The following is a 22,702-nucleotide window of genomic DNA, read 5'->3' as shown; positions in this document are numbered from 1 at the left end:
TGGAAGTCCCCTAATGAATGCAGCTTTTGCTACACAAAACTGACCTTTAGGTTGTTAAATTCTGTCCTCTTTGGAAGAGTTTGGCTTTTGCCTTCTAGTCAATGCAGAAGTTTGTGTAAATTTTTTATCTTTCTGGAATAGCTGATTGAAAAGCAGAGACACTGCTGAGAAACCTGAATTAAAAAAGGACTGCACTGAAATATGTTTTATTAACTTATGCTGCAAAGCTGGCTTCTGTAACACCACTGACTGTAAAAATAATTTTGGTGAGGTTCTTTGGTAGGCTTTGTAGATCTGCACTTTTTAGTACTGGTGTATAGATCTTGGCCACAGCAAATATCCTGCCTTTTCTCTTCTTGAACTGGCCCTGTAGTGCCAGCACAAACTGAATTTTTCCAATTGTCAAGTCAAAAGCCAAGATCTAAAAATGAGCTGAAGAACCTAGGCCTGCTAACAACAACAGATGACCCAAACTCCCAGCCCTGTTAACAGCAGTGCTGTGTGTTTGCAAACATGGTGATTGCTAATACAGACATGAATGTTGAACATCATAACAGACAGACTGATTCTGCTTCATGAGAGCAGAATTGGATATTTTTCAGGCAGAGCTAATTTGAACATCTGATGGAAATTTTAAGGGCAAATATTGACTAACCATTAGTGACCTGAAAATTGAAAAAGACTTCCAATGACTACAGTGAGAAAAAAAAACCACCCTCCCTGGAATTGTTCAGTTATTTCTTTTAAAGCCCTTGTCACTCTCATTTTTTATGCTAAAAGCTTCATTTTGCAGCCTTTCCATGTCTGCTAGGGAATAACCAGAGGTCAACTAGTTGTTAAGGTCAACTAGAGATCTTAACAACTTGCTTTTTTTCCTGATTAACAAACCTTCAGCACATGCAAGCTGCTTCTGCTTGTGTTAATGCTCAGATTTATAACTGGCAACTTTACAGCTATGAAAATTCCCGCAGTTAAGAGAAACTGCTAGCACAAATAAAGGTACTGAAATAAATGGCTAGAGGGCCAAATACTTTAGATATACCATGAAATGACTGACAGTAATCTGACAGCAGTCACACACAAAAAAGCAAACAGTAAATTGAGGCATATTCCAACATGTTTCTAGAGCACATTTTGTAATTGTAATGAAATATACATTACAGGTCTGTCTGGCACCAGATCACTTCAGTTTCTAGGCAGTAATCAGTGTGCAATTAGAGCCTTACCTTCAATGATTTTTGTATTTTTCTTGCTTTAATGTAACTGTGGTTCAGGAGTTCAGCCCAGCACATTCAATCAGCACTGGCCATATGTTGTAGTTTGGGACTAAAGCCCAGTTTTGGCAGCAAAGATCTGCCGCATCTAGCCTATCCTTTTACAGAAAATTTCTAATTGTTTTTGTTTTCTTTGCTGTTTTATGCTTCTGTGATTAACTTTATTGCACAATGGTTATTGCACAGAGTTAACTATATGCCTAATTCTTTGTGGGGTTAGGACTTGAATGGTACATTCTTTACTGTGCTAGCTCAAAGCAGATCAATAAAATAAATGTAAGGATTAGCTCTACAGAATCCACAGTTTAACTTCCTGAAGGAAAACATTTTGAATGAAAAAATCCTTTGGCAGCTTAATTACAGGAGAAGATCTTAGGAGACTTAAGTTATTTTACCTGCTTTATTTGGGCTGCAAGGCCCCGCAAGCGCTCGAGCCAAGATGACCAGCAGGTAAATAGCAAGAGTCACCATTTCTTGCAATGATCTGAGGACACAGGAAATAAAAGCTGAAAATGTCTTTAAAAGTGGAAATAAAAACAATGCATTGTCTGCAGTCCTGAACCTGTAGTAGCTACTGTTAAAATGTCCTTTTTGCAGTGAGAAAAAAATAACATTATTGCTGTTCTGTCACCCAATGTAATTGCAACTGCAGGGTAAATCTTTCAAAGACCATTGCTATAACCGGGTCACTGCTGTGACAATTTTACTATTTCAGTTTAGTGGTGGTGGCTTTTAATTATTCTAGTTTGATTTCTTGCAAAGAGTCTAGACCTAAAGTGTTAATATAACCAAATGAAACTGAAACAGTGGGATTTGAAAAAAAGAGGGAATAGAAATTAGTAGAAGAAATACGACACAAGAACATATATAATGTGCTTAAAATTTAGTGATGAAACTATTCTTTGTGGTGATGGCTATTCTGATATATATAATCTTAACTTCATGTAGCTCTGTTTTGATGATTTATACATTTTCTCCTTTGCTGCTAAATGTTGAGTTTCTAGGAAAACATCCACAGCAGTTATTTACATTTACATTTCAGGCCTCAAACCTGAAAGCTGTTTCCCACAGGGGAAAAACATATACAGCCTGTGGGATTAGGACTGCAGTTCCCATATTTTCCCTTTGTAGACACTCTTCAATATCAGCCCTCATGCACACATCACTAAACAGACTAAGTTAGAAGTAAGAAATATCATTTACAGAATAAAAAAATCATTCCAATTTAGTAGTTCTAACAAAACCAATCAATTTCAACATTTTCACCCCACTTCTGTTTAAAAATATATATTTATAAAAGGGTCTTAAAGTACATATCACTGACAATTCCTTCTAATGATAATCCTATGCATTCTATAAGAAATTAAGAGTTATACCTACGAGACAGGAAGGAGCTAATTATTTCAGATTTTCATTCCAGTCTTATTCCAAAAGCAGCGCTGTCAGCTCTTTCCAAGATGTCCTCTTTCAAATGAACCCAGCTGGTGTTATCTTCGCTTTATATAAGCAATCTTGTAAAAGGAGCCCATCTCTGGTTAAATCTCAGCCCGCCAGTATTGTCCAGTGTGAGAGGAAAAAAAAGAGTTCTAGAAAAGCAGTTCTCTTCCCCTAGATGGGTCTGTATTGCTGCCATTCGATTTTTTACAAATCTTTCTACAGTGATTTTTTACAGATCTTGCAAATAAGTGAACAGAAACCTGCTGAAGATACAAAATTCTTTGGTTTGTGAGTTTATTAGAAAAATGTAGAATTTCTGGAGAGGCGAAGCTACAACTGCCTGCTAGAATTTGGTGAAAATGTATTTATAGGAATTAGCTGCTTGTCTTAAATGACTTATTGAGAATGTCAAGCTTTTGTGCCATACAAGTGGAAAAAAGTAATGGCAACAGATCATATACTACCTTCAGAGTTGTTTGGTTTACTTATTTTTTTCTAAAAGCTCACAGGCAGGTAATCTGGGTTTAGGCAGGCTCTTCCATAAGCCTAAGCATTATACTACATAATAATAGTACATAATACTAAATGAACATTAGACTGTGTAATATACATTATTAAACTATAGACTGTGTAAAATTTACCATTGCATGGAAAATGGAAACAAATGTACTCTGTGTATGACCATCAGTGATGAAGTTGCCTGTGAAAATTTCAGCTAGCTGGTAGGATTTTCTGGTGACCCATTACATCCTGTTTGTGTCAGCTTTTAGTGAAAGGCCCAGAAGCAGTGGCTTCACTACTGCTATTTTATACATCTGCATAAAGAACGTGGGCTTTAAACAGTCCTGCCACGTAAACTGGCCCTGTGTGCTGTTGAGCCACTTATGCTCTGACCCCTGCCTTGAGTCACTGAGCACAGACCTTCCCTGTGGGACCCAGCCCTGTGGGGCTCCTCTCAGATGGTCTGGTATCTCCTCTTGTGCAGAACTTTGTTCTGCCCCATCCATGGCAGGACTTTGGTGTGGACCTGCCTTCTCTCAAGCAGTTTTTGGCGTATAGGGTGGCACAGTAATAAAGCTGTACCTGTTGTCAGTAGTCTGGAGTTTTGGAAGGAGTGGAATGGAAGAGCACAGTGGGCCTGAGTTAAACCTGAAATCCTTTCCAAAGAGTTTTTAGCTGTCCTGTGAGTGAGATTTATAGAAGCACCTTGAGGACAGAATTCACTACAGGAAGTGTCTCAAGGCAGAAGACCTGAGCAAAGCAGGGCCATGAGTGCACCTGCATTGTGAGGGCTGCTCGGCGATGGTCGTGTGCACGTGAATCTGCAATGACATAAAGAATTAAGTAATCAGGGTGGCTTCTTTTCAAAAACTGATGCAAAGCCCTAAACAAAGGTTGAAAAGCTTATGTATGTCAGTGCTTAATTTCAAATATCAGTCTGAAACAGGACTGAAGCTTTGTAAGGGTTTGCTCTCACTGTTCTTGTGAGTCTGCAAGCCATCACATTCTGATTTAAATGAGATTACTTAAAGATGGACACATGGATAAAATCCTCTGACCAGGGTTTGTTGTTATTTTAATTGAATTAAAGAATAATCCACTGAACAAGAACCAAAGCTCATCAATCATTTGGCATGATCTCTCTAACTAGAGATTATCCTCATCAGAGATCCTAAATGAGGAGGATTTAACTTCAGGTGTATATTTTATAGTCTCACCCCAAATCCTGCAGGGATTCAGGCCTAATTTTAATTTCCTAAGGCTAAATCTAAATATACACTGTGTCAACATGCACCCATTTTTTGTCTTTCTGTGTGTGAGTATGTATTTAGTCTGGAAGAAGAAACCAGGGTTTCTGGTGAGACTTACTCGTGGCTGTGTACAAGTTAATTCTTCAGACTCAAAGGATCAAATTCAGTCCTGGGGTTGGACTTGGCCTATCAGGGCTGCCCACACAGGGCTGATTTAGAGAGCAAGATATTCGGCTAACCTTGATTAGGCATACTGTTAATGCCTTGCTAAAAATATGTAAGTGGTCCACCTCACCGTAACATTAACGAAGCTATTGAAACACAGACTAGCTTAGCAAATATTCTAATTAAATTATCATTGGTATAATAGTACAGGTTTCAATGGAATTACTCCAAAATGGATCTAATCCCATAATTTGTAAGAGAAAATAAATCTCTCACTATCTTCTCACAGAAAGCTTATCTCCATGTACATAATACTCCTTTTAGGCAGAAGGTAGAAAACAGAACGAAAACCATGAAACAAATTTGGCAGTGGTGCCAGCTGGTGTATAGTAGTTTGCATTTGCATGAGAAACAAGCACAAAATGTAACTAAGTCAACCAGCATTTGATACCTGCACTGATCAAAGGTGAAGGCTTGGGGAAGGGTTAGGTTTCTCTCAGTAAGTGCACACACAGAAAAAGGAAAGCCATTAACTTGCAAAGCAGACCATTGAGGATTGTTGCAGTTCCCTGAGTCTTTCCAAGCCCATTGAATAGTCTCAGCAACCTAAGTATTTGTAAAGATTTCAACCAAGAGCAAATGAAGACCTTATTGTGGATTTCACCTACAAGGACAGCTTGTGTCTCCAGCCTTGTTCCTCACATTGTGATGGAAAGCTGTGTGAGTATCAGCTGTCTGGCTCTTACATGAAGCAAATGAGGTTCTGCTGTTTGAACCTGCAAGGGATATTGCAACATCCAATTTTCATTGGTTTTGGACAAGACAATAAACCTGAAGAGCCCCTTAGCTATGTGGAAGTACTTATGGGACAATGAGGATCAATGGAGACAATGAATCAGCTGATTCCAGGGGAAGGCAGAGCAGCTGACACTCATCTGGAGGCTGCAATGTATAAATGATGGTGTTTACACACACCAAAACCTGGCATTCTGAGTTTTGTCTGAGATAAGAGGTGTATTTATCCCACAGGTAGAGAGACATCCATGCTGGGTCTGGAAGCAGAGCAACTCTATTTATATTTGGCCTGATCTGAGTGAGTGGATCCTCTTGGAAGTGCAGCACTGTGTTGGTACAATCAAATTTTCCGGAAGCCTAATTGAGCTGTGTAGACTTATTCCCTCGAGACATAAATACCTTACGGATTTAGGATTGTTTTGCCTTTTACAGTGTAAATACCTCTCCAGTAGTTTATTACTCATGGCACATGGTTGGTCACTCACTTCAGCACATGACTGAGTCACCATCCCTGGAGGTACGTGCAGATGTGGCACTAAGGGATGTGGTTAGTGGTGGACTTGGCAGTTAGGACAGTTGGACTTGAAGATCTTAAAGGTTTTTCCAATCTAAATGATTCTATGATTCTATTCTATGAATGTTTTAGGCTTGTGAACAGATTATAGACCAATGCATGTATGTAGAGAACCCTGGACCCACAGGTCTCCTGCACCCAAGTCCCCCGAGTGGCTGATATTCTTCAGTAACTGCACAAGACCTATCAGAAGAAGGGGAAATCGGAGGGAATTGTCATTGTGGAAGAGTCACATAAAAATCAGAGGTGAATGTTCAGGACACAGGAAGAGACAGTCTTCTGCTCTTGACTTCCTTGTGCATTAGCTCTCTATGTAACTACGCAACACTGAATCATAATTTTTCAGCAATCACCTGCAGCCATGGGCTTGGTGAGACAGTGCTGCTGCTGGTACATGCACTCCTGGGGTGTGAGACAGGACAGCCTCTCAGCTGAAGAAGCATTCCCTTGACAATTCTACTGCTCAAGACAGATACTTACAACAGCATTTCTGCTGAACTCAAAATTGTGGCTGAAGTAAATAATCATATTTCATGTTCACTTGAATGCCTGATCCTATTGCTGTTTAGCTTTGCCAGCATATTTAATGTCCTTTGGATGCTCCTCCAGCAAAGTCCTGCCTGTTTTGCAGTTTGCTACAGCTGGAACAGAACATCAGTTTCCAGCTGAGTTTCCTTGAAGCCTTTGTGTGGGTAAGTGCTTTATTTGATGTAATTTTTTAGGAGATGTCTCGGAGCTAGCTAATTATGAAGGATAAGGATTTGGAGCTTGATTTAATAAAGACATGGTGCTTGATTTAATGAATGTATGAGACATGTAGAACAGGTCATGCGAGACCAGAACTGATGACTTATACTGGTCATGTGAGACTTCACTCGTCCTTGGACTTCCTCTAGTTGGAGATGCCTAAACTTGCCTTGTACTTGATTAATTTGTCTAAGCGAGGCATGTATTGCATTAACAGGTGCTGTAAAGTGGCCAAGATACCTGCACAGATATCTGTAAGGTGCCTGGACACATATCCTGTGGCACAGTACCTCTAAGACACTCGGGCACTTTTGGAGTGGGAATTGGAAGCCAGGCAGGATAGTCAAGGACATCTTAAATGACACTGCATGTCTGTGTTGGGCATCTGAGTGGAGACCAGCCTGGCTGGCTTGACATTCATTTTTGCTTGCCTTGGGAGCCTGAGCTGCCCTGCACACTCAGCAGCACACATGCCTGAGCCTGCTCCTGCTCCCTCCAATTACTCACTGGGTGCCTAAGGACAGCTTCCAGGAAGAAGTTGAAGCACTTCTGGGCAAAGATAGCTTTGATCTCTACAAGCAAGAACTGCATCTGGGTCTCCTGGGCGAGGGCTCTGACCACCAGCCTACTCTAGCTGTTCTTTGAAGAAGGTGTGGCTGTGGCTCCTGAGCTGCTGTCCCATCTGGTATTTGTCAGAGCAGAACTGCAGGGATTTTCTGTTGAGAACGCAGGGATTAAGTATTTTGTAATGGCCAGTTATTGCTGTGGAATAGCATTCTGTAATCACCTGAATGTGGCCTAAATGGCTTCTGAGGTACATAAGTGCTTTTTTGGATCTCAATCATGCAGTCCTGTATAACACCTTGTAAACCTTTCAGTTCTTTTTATCTCAACAACAGGTCTTGATCTTTTGGCAGTGTGGGTGAGGATCTCACCTCAGTGTGGGGGAGGATTTTAAGAGGAAGGTGAAAAAATAGGAAGAATGGACTCTTTGTGTCATTCATTAGTTTAATCTTCTCAGTTTGGCAGCTGACTCTGACACAGTGACCGTTCTCTTCTTGCTCCAGTAATGCTCTCTTTTCTAGGCATTATCCCACTGGTGCTGGGAGGGCTGCTGAAACATGATGTTTCTCAGTTTGGGTTGGGGTATGTCATCACAACTTTAAGAGGCTGCAGCAGATGTTTGATGTTCTGCCTGATTCCTGGCCATGTGTGTTGGCCACAAATAATGCTGCTCACCCAGCCTGCATGCTTTGCTGCTGAAAACCTGACAGAAACAGGACTGCAGTGCAGTGGAACATAAACAGTATACTAAAGGCAAATTTATCCTCTGGGGTCCCTCAATGCCAGTTCCATGACTGCTGAGAAACTGATCCTGAATGTAGGCTGCTCATTTTAAAAATAAAAACAAAGCAAAGACAAATAAAAGGGCAAACTGATAAAGAAATTTCAGAAGCAGGAGGAATGCTGAATTACAACAGAGAACTTGATGGCCACATAGCTTGGAAGTGCCTCATATTCCCAATCCTAGACACCTTTCCTCAGATTTGCAATCTGCATTTCCCTGGAGCATGGAGTGCTCCTGCTCCCTCTTTAACACCTCTACCCTTACCTGAGCTACAGAGCCCTTCTCCAGCTGCCTTATTTTGCCATGGTCTGATCCAGCTGAATTAGAAACCTGTTTTGTGGGATGCAGATAGGAATGCACACATGAAGGACTGGTAAAAATCATGTTCTTGAAATGCTCACCATAATTCCTATCCTTTGAAGAGTTAAGATCCATTTGTTTTCCCTATGAAATAAGCTTTTAATATCTGTAGTACTGCAGTCTCAAATCAAACACAAACCTTTTGCACTTCTATCAGTGGCAGCTGCTGATTAAAATCACAGTTCTGGTTTCCCAAGCTACACAATCCTGCCAGTTCATTCTTAGACCTACTTTTCTTAGCACACTGTATCCATTATACCAGTGTTGTCCTCATTTTTGAAAGTTTGTGATTTTTTGGCAGCTGATAGCATCATCCTTGGAGACAGTCTCTTTTTCAGTGAAAGGGATCTGTTGTAGAGAGTTATGTGGCTCTGAGAGCTACATGTATCAAACTTAGCTGCATTAATTAGCTGGTGCTGTGCTTGTAAACTGATCATAATAATGCTTATCACAATCTTAGTACCATTATCTCTGCTTTGCAGACAGTGGAACTGAGCCACAGAATGGCAAAGCCCAGTGTAGAGCTCTTGAGCCGCCCATCCTGTTCTTACTTCTCCTTTGCCACGGAAAGAGTAAGGAGCTCGGAGCAGGAAGTGTCCAAGCAAACTCTGGATGGGTTTGTCTGTGAATGAGAAAACCTTTTTGGGAAGTTGAGGAATGATTGCTTGGAGTGCCAGGCCATGTCTTCTGGAACAGAGGACTCACATCTCAGAGGCTCTTTTGCCACCTAAGGTAGTAAACTCCCCCTTGCTTGTCAGTTTACCATTCCCACTGGCCTTCATGGCTTTTTGACAATGATTTGGTGACTCACAATTGTTACCAGTTGAGTGTTTCAGTGGATTTGCCTCTTCTGATGCCATAAACAAAGCTTCTCTTCTCACTTTGTCATTCTTTAGCATTCAACCTCCAAAAAGGTCACTTTCTGAGACTTCCCACAGATAACAGACCAATTTTGAGATCAGTTAAAGCATCTTGTTTTCTTAAAATTGCACTGACACACTACTGATGCCATGCACTGAGATGGTTCTTTCCATTTACCACGGTTCATAGTAGCAGAGATGTAGCAGCTTCATGCAGTGGAATGGAGCAGAGCAATTGATCTAAAGGTTTCCCACAATCGGTTGGGTTTTTGTTTCCTTGTTACATTATGACTTAACCAATACCAAATAAAATCCAGATATTATTTTTTAAATTGTCTAGAGATAGTATTTCCTGTAGAATTCACTTAAACACCAAATGCAAGAGGTGGCTGTGGTACTGCCCATGTACAGCTCTTCAGATATTTTCATGAGCTCCCTCTGATAGTCAGGTTTGAGAAAGCTGACACCTTCATGTTTTCTTTTGCTGAGCTGTAGCTGGTGTTGCATTGATCACTCAAAATCAATTCAACCATCCTGGGCAAAAGTGCTATTTTCTAGCGTTCAAAATGACAGTTTCTTCTGATGTAGCTTACAGTAATGTAATTGGAGGAAATACACAGTCTGCAGCAAACCATCATTTCGATCTAAGCTGGCTGAACAGAGCATTGTGGTCAGCTGAAAAATGTTTGCAATTATGATATACCAATGGCATTCATGCAGTGTTTCCTACAAGCTATTCCAGAAAGTATGATGTGGCAGTTCCCTTTTATGAAAATCCTTCAGGAATACAATAATCTGATTACCTTCCAAGGGATTCATGGAGTTGTTCTCCTCAGTAACCCACTACAGCTCCAAGCACTCAATCCTCCAGGACAGACTGTGCTCAAGACTCCAGATTGATTATGCTGTTAATGACGTAGGAGGCTCTGCTGTTGTTTGTTTATTCTGAGATTAGCTAAAATTAGAAGTTGACCTTATGTTCCTGAATTAATTTAAAGGCAAAAATTCAAATTACTGATTCTGATGATTTCTTTTCTAGAAATATGATCTTGAAAGCCAAAGCTCCTTGAGCTGTGAGTCACTTCTTAAGAGATTTTGAAATGAAAAGTGTCTGGCCCAATTGATATATAGGAGCAATAAATCCTGAGCAATCCCCAAGGTAATGCCTTTACATGCTATACTGGACATCTACAGATATGTAAGATTTTGAAAGATCAAGAAGATATCAAATCCCTCTTTTAAATGCTTGAAAACAGATGGATAAATTCAGTAAATAGACAGACCTTGATCTGTTGACTGCTTGGATATACCAAAAGCACATGAAGTTGGAGAACGACTCTTTGCATCTCTGGATGGTCATGATATCTTAAAGAAATAAAAAGAACAGGGAATACTGAATCTTTTACAGCAATAGGTTGGGAAGATACATTATTGATGTTTCAGAAAGTGTGCAAGGATTAAATTGCTGAACTTGAAACACTATTTTCACAGGCTTTTTCTTAATATCAGTTTTGGCTTTTCTCAGTGGGCATCAAAACAAAGTGTACCCAAATCAATAGTCAGTTCTGAATATGTAAGCCAATTTGAGAGTGTTCTGATACATCTTCCTGGAAATCCTTTGGAAAAAAAAAAAATGTAGCTGTAATGCCCCCACTCTAATTGTAGGGATGGGTATGGTATTATTTTGGCATAGGTGAAATCAGATATGAATGTAGAGAAGATATGGAAACACTGGTATTTTCTGTGTTTGCAATACCATTCATTTCAGGCTCTCTGAGACCTTTATAAAGATTTTAGTCCAGACACCAAATGGCCAGGAGATGGTGTTAGTGGTGTGCTGTAAACAGACACACGTGGCAGAGAACAGCAAAGTGGCTCATGAAATCTGGTGAAGACATCTCACCCTCCTCTGAATGGTGCCCCATCTTTTGGACCTTTCCTTGGCCTGTTCTGATGATTTTCATTATCTATAACTATTATTATTTAGTGTGTTTGTTTCAATATGGCAAGCAAGCAAGCAGCAATATGAGAGCAAACATAATTTTCTTGTATCTTTGTTAATACATTAATTAACTAATAATGTAGATAGTTTTTTAACAGATAAGTAAAAATAGAATAGATCAAAGCCTACACCACTCAGGAATAGCAGATGCGAGTGAAATAAATTCAATCATCCAGACCTTTTTTACTTCTCTTCCAAGCCTTAATCCTGTGGCTAGTAAAAAGTAGTTTGGAAAGATGTTCCTCTCTAGGACAACAAATGCCATAGGTTCCTTTCCTTCTGCACCTCCTGTCAGGAGCCAGCTCAGCTGAGATCCCCAGCTGCAGGGTGACCTCAAGTCTTTCAGTCAGCTTTGTGAATTCCTATACCAGCTCACTTCTCCACTTCCCTGTCTTCATTTTCCTCATGTAATTGCAACCCTTATGGTCTGTCCAATATGCCACTAAACCCACAATGTCTGAAGGTGTTACTATGTAATGTCACCTTCTGGTATTCTCACCTTCACACTTCCTTCCATGTTTCCTGTCCCACCACCTCTCTGTGCAGTTACCCCTTCCACTGAGCTCAGCAAACACTGCTGCTCTATCAATTTCCTCCATTTCATGGCTTTGCCCATGCTACTTAGAAATGCTTGTGTGTTAAATTTCAGTTGTAAATGTTTCCTTCCAACAGTCCTTTGCTTTGTGCAGGGTTTTCTTGGTGGTTTCCTGCTGGTTTTTCACCTCTGCTTCTCTCACCAGCAGTATGACATCGGCCAGAAATGGCTCTGCAGGCAGGAGTTGGTGTTGGGCAGACAGTGGTGGTCAGCTAACATGATTCCTTGGCAGCAGGCTGTTGCTGTGATCTCAGGTTATACATGCATGGATTTGCACTTTTTAAAGCAGTTTTAATCGTGACTATCCAAAGAGAATAAAATAAAAGCTCTTGTGCTTCCTGCATTACTAGGGAGTCACAGCCAGCCTGGACCCTTTAGTCTCAGTCTAACCACACTCTCTTGAAGTCAGGAGGCCAGGTACAGCCTGGCCCCAGGAGCTCAAAGCACAAAGAATGAAACTGTACCTTGATATTTCATTTCTCTGCCTTTCTTGGGGAGGTTTCTGAAGCTCACTGTGCCTGTCCCTGCCTTCCCTGAGGTGTGGACTGCCCTTTCCTCATATTGCACACAGGAGGAGCAGTTCCTCTCATTCTCTTATCTCTTATTTGCCTGTCCATGCCAAAGTTGGGGGCATCCTGACTAGTGAGCAGCGTAGCTCAGATGCAGGGACAAGCCTGATATTTGTAACTAAATTCTGTATATAGCCATGTTATCTACAATGGTTATTATCTTTTAGATGTAACATACTGGACAGAGTGTCCTGGATGGCTTGGGAAAAGAGCCATTGGGATAAAAGGTCACTGAGATCAATCATGCTGATGATTTACTTAAGTGGTTGGCTATTGTGAATTTTCTGCTTGGCCAGTATGCTTCTTTTATTTTTCTTTTTTTTTTTTTTCTTTTCTTTTTCTTTTTTTCTTTTTTTTTTGTTTTTCTTATGTGATATTCTTTGCAAAACTCCCTGTTTATGCACAAATATCTTAAGCCTAGGAGTCTTGGCATCTAAATATCTTTTAAACACTGATCTAAGGGATTTAAATGCCTAATTCATATTTTTTAAAAGAAGTTAGTTAGGAATCTAAATCTAGTTATTTTCAGGATCGCAAAACTCATAGATTTTTCCCCGCTATTGTTAGCACTGGAAAAGTTTATTCCTCTACATTTGCCAAATATATCTATTGAATTTTGAGTTTCACTCACAAAAGCCTTTTAAAAATTAACTCCTATCTTTCACCAAGTACCTTTTCCAATGAAGCTACTTTGTCTGTAATGACACCACAACAAGGCTGTTGAGCCAACCATGTGTTCTTCAGATTGGTCTTTATCCTGCAAGAACAGGAGCCTCCAGAACTACTGAGGGCAGCTTAGAGTTATTGCCCTGAGAATATTGGCAGAAAGGGCCATTTGGAAAAGCAGTGTTCACTCTGAAAAGGGTCTGTTGTCCTTAAGTTATTTAAAAATGAGAATTTCATTCATAATAAATGAGAACATTCATAAGGAGATAATGTTCCATCCCATCAGGAAAGTATATCTTTAGGATATATCCATATTTCCATAGAATTCATTATTTCAAATTTTCAACCAAATTCTACATAGAATGAATGTGGAAATACTGTAGTGCTCCTCAGGATTGAAAGTCTGGTATTTGATCAGCTGTGCTTACGAATCTGAAAGCACTTCTTGTTTGGGAAAGTTTTCTCTGTCACAGAATTCTCTGAAGCAGAAGCCTTTTCTCCCAAGGGTAATATAGACTGAAATCTTTACTTAGGAAAAACACACGTATTTAGTGTGTTTCTTTTAAAAGATTGCTCTAAAGGAAATTAAAAATGCCTGAGTGTGTGTGTAAAATTGTGTTTGAATACAAAGGACTGGTTAATACAAAGTGAATACAAAACTGGAAATTTGTGTGTGAGAATGTAAAGAAGCAGAAAATAGGCAAATGTGGTCAGGGTTCACATATATATGGAATCCTAAGGAAAACAGCAGTAGAATTCAGGAAATATTTGGTCAGTGGTTTGACCATACCTTTGGCTCAAGTTTGGTAAATATGTGACTCCTCAAGGTAAGGATGCCAAAACAAGAACATTTTTAACAGGTCACTGACTCGTAGCTTCATGGCTCTCTTAGACAGAAGATTAAGAAATTCCTTGTGTGGAATGGCATCCTGTTCTGTTGGAATATTTTATTATTTTTGCCAGGCTGAGAAATCTTTTGATTGCAATTTAATTTAATATAATTTAATTGCTACTAATAGGATACCCTTCAGGAGCTTACTGAACTTGTGGAATCACTCTTGCTGAAATTTCTGTTGCTATAGTGATAATGTTTTCCAAATATTGTTTTGGAAAAAGAAATCTAGGGTTATCATTAATATATAATTATGATAATGAATTACAATAGCTTTAGTTTGCCTTCCTGTAATACTATGTGCATAGCTACAATAAGAGTCTTTAGGTAGCATTTACATTAATTATATTAATTAGAGAGTTGTTAGGGTAGTATTACTACTTTATAGCCTTTGACTGTTTTGATAGTCCATGTGCAAGGACATTGCTTCCTCTAATTTTGGTGGATAAGGACTATGACAGTTAACTGGGAAGAGGACTGTGAGTGCACCTGTGGCTGTGCAGCAGAGGATCCCATGTCCAGTCATCCAAAAATGAGCAGTTTCAGGGCATGGCAGCCTTTGTTTCCTTCTGCAGACATGATGAATGTGAAATATATTTCTGAGAAACTGGAAGAAATTCAAGAAATAAAAAATAATTTTCATGTACTGGCCAGAGACATGAAACTGCATAAGACCCTAAGTAAGACTGTGCTTGTGCTTTGCAATTGTAACTTTTCTCTTTTTGATTTTTTACAGTTTATCTTTTAGTGCTCATACTTATTGGACTTGAGAATGTTAACTGCATCCATTTAGACAGACATTAAAGTGAGGAGTCCTCTTGTTTTTCTATTATATTGATAAGTTCTTTTTGTCACCGTGATGGAGGGTACATATCTCAATGCAGAATACATTATAATTTTGGAAGATGGAATTAGTCCATTTTTCATTCATTTTCTTCTTATTGATAGCGTTATAAAGACTGCAGGATTTACACCAACATGACAGTTGATTAAATGTCCTTGGTGACACTTCAATCGCAGTTAAACAAGATTCTGTTGCATGAAAAGCCAAGGAAGGGAAATTACAGAGCCTGGTTTAGTGAAGGATTTAAGAGTGATACATGGATGCATGAAGAACAAGTGTGCCAGAGCAAGCTGGAGAATTCTGGAGTGGTCTGGTAAGCTCCAAGACAGAACTGAATGCAACAGTTGTGTGCAGATCCTGATAGCTCAAAAAATACCATTTTAAAAATTATACAAAAGAAGTGTGGTTTCCTTTAATCATTATAGAAGGCTCTGAGAGGTACAGGTAAAGGAGAAAGGGGCAGGCTGATCAATCCAGGCACTAATTAGGGCTAAGGTCTCTTTTGGAAGTTAATGAGTGTCTAAATAGCTAACGAGCAGCTGATAGGGATCGGAAGAATACTCAGCCTCTACATCCTGCCTAAAATGAGAGGTATCTTTAGGATACACAGACAGTGTTTTGTGGTCAAAAGTCTTCTATAGAAATATCTGTTTCTCAGATGAAAATCCTTTTCTTACACAATGCAAGGAAAAATTTAAATACATTTTTAGTCTCCTGAGATTTGGAATGATTTACATGAGTATTTCTTGAGTCTTACTGCATTGCTCAGGATAGGACCTGAGTGATTTTAACTGTTCTGGTCTCTCTGACCCTGCCTTTGGCTGGGCTTCCCAAAGTGTCTGACATAACTGCTCTTATTTGCACTTCTCCCTCATCCTTTTATGCCAGATAGCTTTTGCTGTCTTCCTGACCTTGCTGAGCAGCCATTGCACTAACACAGCTTTTGCAGATCATTCATTTGATTTTGAAAAACATCACAAGGCAAAAGAAATGCAACCAGACAAGTGAATGAGAAAAAAGTAATAAGATGGGAGGCCAAGTGAGCACAAAGCAGGGTGGGAATCTGCTCTTAGGGCAGACCAGAGAAGGGGGTACAGGTGCTTCTTCAGCATGTGCATGGCTGTGTAGACATGTTATCCTGAGCTGAGCCAGAGGTGCAGCCTGGTGTGTGTTGAGCTGTGGGTGATACACCCTTAGCTAAGCACCCACCTGAAAATACAGCAATCAACCATGCAGAGACAGTGGAGATTTACTCACTGCAGCTCTCAGCTTAGAAGGGTCTGGTCTTCCCCAGCCACTTGCACAGCAGATCTGCCTTCATCAATTCTTCCCCCCACAATATTCTCTGCTACTCATGACTTAATAGGTATTTAATAACATGCATGAGTTAAGTAGAATATTCTTTTACCTGCTCTAAGATTCCCTTTTATTTTCACCACTTTACCACTTGGTGGATCTGCATCAGGAAGGAGCAGTGCGTTTCTTTCCAGTTTGAAATACTTCTCATTCCTGTGGTGGCTCTTTTCTGAGTCACAGCTTTTCTAATGCATATAGAAGTAACATTAATATAGCAACAAGTAATTAAAAAAAACCTGGAATCTATTTGGCTCACACTACAATTGAGTATGATTCCACAGCTGTAATTAACTAGGCAGTGTCTGGAAGTGTGTTGCATCCATCACCTGCTTCCCCTGTGCTAAATTTCTACTCCCTGTGTTGTTCTTACAAAGAGTAATGAAAAGCAAGGCTCAGAATAGAGACATTTCTTGATTGAACGTCATGGAGGCCAGGAATCCTCCTGTGATGTGTTGGAATGTCTTGTGCTGTTCTTGAAATAACCTATGGTGGTAGCTTAAGTCTTAGGATCTTAACACTGAGGGCATTCAGCCTTTCCGAAACAAATTGCCTGCCACCTTCTTTTTGGAAAAAAATAATTCTCTCCCACCTGTAAAACAGGTAGTTGTTAATTCACCTAAAGGTTATAGTCTGCTTTTATGTGATGACTGTTTCCTTAGATGTGATGGCCTAAAGATATGGTTTTACTTATGCCATGCTCATCCTTCTCTGGTAACTGCTTTTGGTTAATAGTCTTTGGCTCAGAACTCTGGTTAGCAGACTATACACCTCCCAGCCAACACCTATATAAACTGGTTATCTGAACAGGATGTAGATGTCTGTATGGACAGAATGTGATGAACTTCTATCTCATTCCCTTTAAATTGGCATATGAAAGGGAATTGCCAATGAGTCATGTGCTATTTGCAGATTAGTACTATCCAAAACCTGGTGCCAAGGAAACTGATTTATTCTGTGTTATTACTTTGCTATTCATTACATTGTGCAATACATCAATTGCAAACATAAATACATTGTGTAGTCCATGGATAGGAATAAATCTTGTTATATTCAAGTACGTACATGCTAGGTGCTAGCCCTGGCACAGGGAATCACATATATTGTGCAGTTTCCTTGGATTTTTCATATTCTGTTGCTTGTACTTTGATGTTTTGGTTTGGCTTTTCTTTTTTTTTTTCTTTTTTTTTTTTCTTCTTTTTTTTTGATCCTAACTTTGAAGAAATGACTTGGACAAAATATTTTGGACTCTTTTCTGAAACTCATAGTGCTCACTGAGGGTCTTTCATGTATTTTCAGCCTCTGGATTTCTTTGACAGTTGCAGAAACTTTTGGGAGGACGTAATTTCCCCTTGACTTTCCCACCAAGATTCTTCAGCTAAGGTATGGTTGCTTCTATTGTTTTTTGTATTGGTTAATTTTTGTTAGGTGTGGAAGACAGACTCTGTGATATTATGTAGAACATATTTATGTTTTTTTACACCTCCTTGTGTTCAGACAGGAAGCACTTGGGGAACTTTGGGGTAGTACAAAGCCCCTTTCCAGACCTGTGTGTCCAGTTCAGAAAGGACTGGTGTTTTTCCTTGGGTCTCTCCTAAGGCTCACCCCTGATTTGTGCAATGGTTTCTGTAAAACAGCTTTCTGATCCAATTGGAGACTGCTCCTAATCCACTCCTGCTGCTGGTTCCATCAGTCTGTGGTTGGTGCTGGTGGGATTTAGCAGCATTCTGCCAGCTGTGCCCTTGCACTGATGGTGAGCTTTGGCTTCATGTTAACTTAGGACACTGAAAGACATCATTCCATGCAACCTGTTTTTCCTCTACAACCTCTACAGGTTCTTTTCATTTGTACTGTTGCACTCTGGGGTGTATTGAAGCAGTGCTGTGGGGACAGAGAACAGGCCCTGGGCACAGGCCAGCTGTGGGATCACAGACATGGAATATCACCCTGTGCCTTTGGCTGCCTTTCAGCCTCTGCCTTATATTTTTAGCTTTCAGTCTCCTTACTGGGACAATCGTCTCTTCTTACAATATTTGTAGCACACTGGGTAGATTAGCAGTTCTGCTCACTCCTCCTCTATTCTCTAGTGAAAAGCAAATATTTAAAAATTATTCCTTAATTTTGATTAAGGAAGAATTGTATTTCCTAACACTATGTGACAAAGCATCTTTGTTTAAAGAACTCTGTTTGAACTGGCATCTAAGCTTGGATGTCTCTGTCACACAGCAGGTTCTTCAGATCACTAATCTCCTGCAGTCCAAGCTGGTATTTATTCCTGTCCACTCTCAGATCCTTTTGCTTGGTGTAGCAAAGCATACCATGCACCCCACAAATTGTGCTGGTTAGCATAGTTAGTTGTACATCAGCAGATTTCCTATAATTAGCTCCATCACAGTGAGATCCTTGGAGATCCTCAGTGGGAGGATTAATGTCTTCTCCAAGGAGAGAATCAACCATGCAGGGAAGATGAAGATGCAAAGTTCTGCTGGAGGAGATTTGAGCTGGTTAAAGCCTCTGATGATCAATCTGAAGTTGTTTATATTTCAAAGTCCAGGCTCTGACTTCCTTGAGCTGTAGCACTGGGTAACTACAAATATCTCAGGGTCTCCTGTCAGTCCTGTGCATCTAGATAAACTCTTCATTGGTTTGCTTTAATACCAGACTGTCAAGGTTGTCATGACTAGAAGTCAATGGTTTGTCTATATTTGGAATAGTCAACTTAAATTTTATATTCAGTGCAAAGATACTGGGTCCTTCAAAGCCTGTTACAAGCAATGCATCTTGAGGCATCAGGGATCAGAAGGGCTGTGCCCTAGAAATGAACGTTTCTTCCTAGTGTGAGAGACATATAAGTATCTAGGCTTATCTTGGTGAAGCTCACCCAATGCACTGGTCCTTCAGCTCAGTTCATCTTTTCCTTAGCCTCTCAGTAATCTCTCAGTATTAACAGAACTCAGCAGGACTTGGGACAATTGTTCTAGGCTGTAGGAGGCACAGACAAAGCAGATGGAAGAGCAAGGTGTGGCAAATAATTTATATAACCTTTAAGTCCACTCCAGTTTTGTGCTAATAATGCTTTTTTTAAGAAAAACCTCCAAATTATCACCCTTTCTGACTCTACTAGAGCACCTCCTGCTACCTTGCAGAACTTGTAGGTCTCACAGATACCCAGGGAGGCAGAATCACAGCTTGTTTCAGACTAGAGCTGGGGCTGCAGTTGTGGTTACAACATGTGCAATATTGCCCCAGGTGGTTAACTCTTCTGGATTAAGAACCCACAATGGTTTTCTGTGTTGCTATTTCAGACTTTCCCACCTGATTAGCACCACATCTTTTTTCACTTATCTGAGTATCTACTAGATATATCAGTATTAGCAGGATTTAATTTCTTATAGAGATACATTTAAGACTAAATAATGGATATTCTGATTTGGAGTGAGCTGTGTCCAGCCTTCTGTCTTGTCTTTTATTGCCATTGCATCTTCAATCTTATTCTTTCCAAAATGAAGGGGTTGAAACGGAAATTTTGAAGGTGTGTTATGAGTGCTTCGGCACACTGATGCAAAAATGTGAGAACTCCTCATAGCTTTCATTCTGCCCTGTTTCCTCTCCGTGGAAAGTGTTGGTTTGAAGTATGTCACAGCAGCAGCCTGCAGCTCATCCCAGTTGCTGTGGAGAGGTTTCTGCTGCAGTACACTGCTGTTACACTGGTGCTGAATGTGTAGGTTTCTGTTACCCTCACTGCTGTGTAGCTAAAATGTGTGAATCTGTGTGAGCCTGCCATTAGGACAGCTGAAATCACACATGCATAATGAGCTGGAAGTGGATTTCCAGTCTTGCACCGTGGCTCCTGTGAGTAATACATATGTCACAGGCCTCTTCAGCATCACTGAAATTCCTCTCCTGAGAGGGAACCATTCAGCTCAACAAGTGTTTGAGGATCAGGGCTTTGAATTGTACTAATATTATCTATTAGAGCTTTTCTGCCTCAAACTGTCCTGCATGTCCAAACTCACTGGAAATATTACTCTCTGTGTGTACAATGCTGTCCATGTAAACAGAACAGAGAAAAGTTAGTCTGTGATCACAGATTCATCCACAGATTTCAGAGAGAAAACTGAAAAGCTTTTCTATTCAGAAATATCACTGCAGAGACCTGGGGAGATGCATTTAGGTGCATGGACTCCTATCTCAGGCAAAATCTCTCAAGGGGCATTATATCAGGGCAGATGCTGCAGAACATATAACCTTGACAAGGATCCTGGCATGGAGAGGAGAATGAAGGCAGGAAGGTGCCTTTGGGGTGCATCTCTCCTGAAACACAATGATAGTGTTGATAGTAAGCTATCATTATTAAACTGTGAGCTCATCCTCTTTCTCCGTAAGTGTTGCAGCATTTCTGAGCTGACATCTTCATTTTTCAGCAAGTGATTGGGACAAAATTGCTCTTATTTTTAGACTAAATGAGATGTGATTACCACAAAAATTCCCCATAAAGATTAACTTTATGTAATAATTCCATCCATTCCTTCATGAAAAAATATCCAACCAGCTCTAGTGCAAGACACTACTAAAACCTGTTAAAAACATTTTTGATTTGGTTTGCTCCTAAATCTGACTGCACCAGATTAAGATTAAGGCTTTAAATTAGTCTTAAATAATATTGGTTACAGCTTTAATAGAATATAAATAGCCAAGATATTTCAGCATGAAGATATGAAAGGTGGAACCAATAGCTTTCCAAAGTCACCTGAACAGGTGCATTGTATGAAACTCTCTAGCACTGTTGAAATCAGTTCCAGTCCAACCTCCCTGATTTTTATTAACCTTGAATTGTAACCAGTAAAAGCTAAAATGTATTAAAAACATGCTGAAAACATCCTTCACTACATTGCTGCAACGGTGCTGCAGAATGTGTCTTTGGACACTCAGGAAATCATGCTCAGGAACTTCGTGACATTTGTTCTTGTATGCTTTTTCCTTGGTACCTTTATTGGTTGCAGATTTTCTGTCATGAGGATTTTGTCTAGGTGGCTGCAACATATCCTTGTGGCTTTAGAATCAAGAATAAAAAATATAAGTTGTCTTAGTGAAATTATTTTTAAAATATTATCATGAAGTCTGAAGCAAATTACTGCTGCCTAAGTTTATTGAGCATGAACTTGAATTGGCATCAGTAAAATCATTGAATCAGAGAATAGTTTGGGTTGGAAGGGACCTTTAGAGTTCATCTAGTCCAGCTTACAAAAGATGGGCAATACAATAATCCATTGTGTTAGAAAGATGGTACTGGATGAAAAATGTTTAGATGAAACTGTAAAATGAGGTATTTTAATGGAAAATATATCAACATATGGAATGCATTATTTTTCATTGGCAGGTGTTATCCAAACCTATTATTAATTGGGCAATGCAGCCTTGCTTGCTTCTTGCTGTGAAGGTTGCAGAGGTGATGACATAGGTGTGAGTTAATCAAGTGTCAGTGGATCACATATTTCTCTCTCTTGTAGGACTTAACATTCATCAGTCTAAGAGCATCTCCAAATAACAGTTAATTATCCTACCCAACATCCTACCAGGTTGGTAAGTATTCTGCCATTTTACAGATAAAGATAATTATAAAAATACAAAAATTTCGGACTGGCAATCATTAACAATTGCATAAAGAAAATTATTCCTCCACTTGTGTGTGGTAAAGCACATGTATAGAATTTATGGACTGCTGTGTTACTCAGACCAGCAGCAATGGGTACCTCTACAGGAGAACATACCAGGTGATATCTAGTCATCAAACTCAGCTTACATCACTCAGAGTAGATGGCAACATGCCTGTGTCCCACACAGAAATGTCACCGCTGGCTTCAGTAAATTGACAAGATCATATTCATATATTTATAGTTTGGGGGTGACTTCTTCATGCATGTAAACAGGGATGTTTTGCTTTCAAATCAGGTATAATGTTACCTTAAAGCATGATCTGGAAACTGTGAAAACCTAGAGCCATGAGTAGCTTAACAACATCTTCATCTAATAGAAATTAACCCAATTTTATGACAGCATGGACAATGGAGGAAATACAGTCTTACTCAGCACTCTATGATTAAAATGATTGACTGAAATAGACACTTAGAAGCCTTGTTATGGAATATATTAATCTTGACAACCATAGCAGAAGAGCAGTTGTTGTGCACTGAAAGAAGTTGCTACAAGTCATTCAGCCCTTGGCTCATGTCCAGTAACACTTCCAAGATGGGACATCTTGACTATTTTAACATGAATGCTTGAGAAACACTTGGATGCTTTGGGAATGAGGGTAGGTGATGATTTATATAGGAATGGTCAATAAACACCTTCTACCCATCAAGAGCATGTGAAGCTTGTGCAATGATCTTCAAACTTCTGACCCAGGATAACCCATGTAATTTGTCCACCCCGTTTTGAGTGTTGTAAGAACAGCTGCATGGCCTTAT

General features: G+C 39.7%; 1 protein-coding gene and 1 long non-coding RNA gene across 2 annotated transcripts in view; one reads left to right on the top strand and one right to left on the bottom strand.

Moving 5' to 3' along the window:
- TECTB (tectorin beta) overlaps positions 1 to 4,020 on the bottom strand; it is a 10,344-nt gene extending 6,324 nt beyond the window's left edge. The window contains exons 1-3 of the mRNA XM_058841424.1: positions 3,918 to 4,020; positions 2,655 to 2,785; positions 1,670 to 1,758 (exon numbers count right to left, since the gene is read on the bottom strand). Of these exons, the coding sequence (XP_058697407.1) occupies positions 1,670 to 1,745 (76 nt within the window). The 5' untranslated portion in view covers positions 1,746 to 1,758; positions 2,655 to 2,785; positions 3,918 to 4,020. The remainder of the gene's footprint in view (positions 1 to 1,669; positions 1,759 to 2,654; positions 2,786 to 3,917) is intronic.
- LOC131580356 (uncharacterized) overlaps positions 1 to 22,702 on the top strand; it is a 24,641-nt gene extending 1,939 nt beyond the window's left edge. The window contains exons 2-3 of the long non-coding RNA XR_009277851.1: positions 17,532 to 17,615; positions 21,743 to 22,702. This is a non-coding gene — a long non-coding RNA (uncharacterized LOC131580356). The remainder of the gene's footprint in view (positions 1 to 17,531; positions 17,616 to 21,742) is intronic.

Source organism: Poecile atricapillus, chromosome 6, assembly GCF_030490865.1.
Source record: "Poecile atricapillus isolate bPoeAtr1 chromosome 6, bPoeAtr1.hap1, whole genome shotgun sequence".
Taxonomy (NCBI): Eukaryota; Metazoa; Chordata; class Aves; order Passeriformes; family Paridae; genus Poecile; species Poecile atricapillus.
The sequence above is the reverse complement of the archived record's forward strand: the minus strand, read 5'-3'. Positions and strand labels throughout refer to the sequence as shown.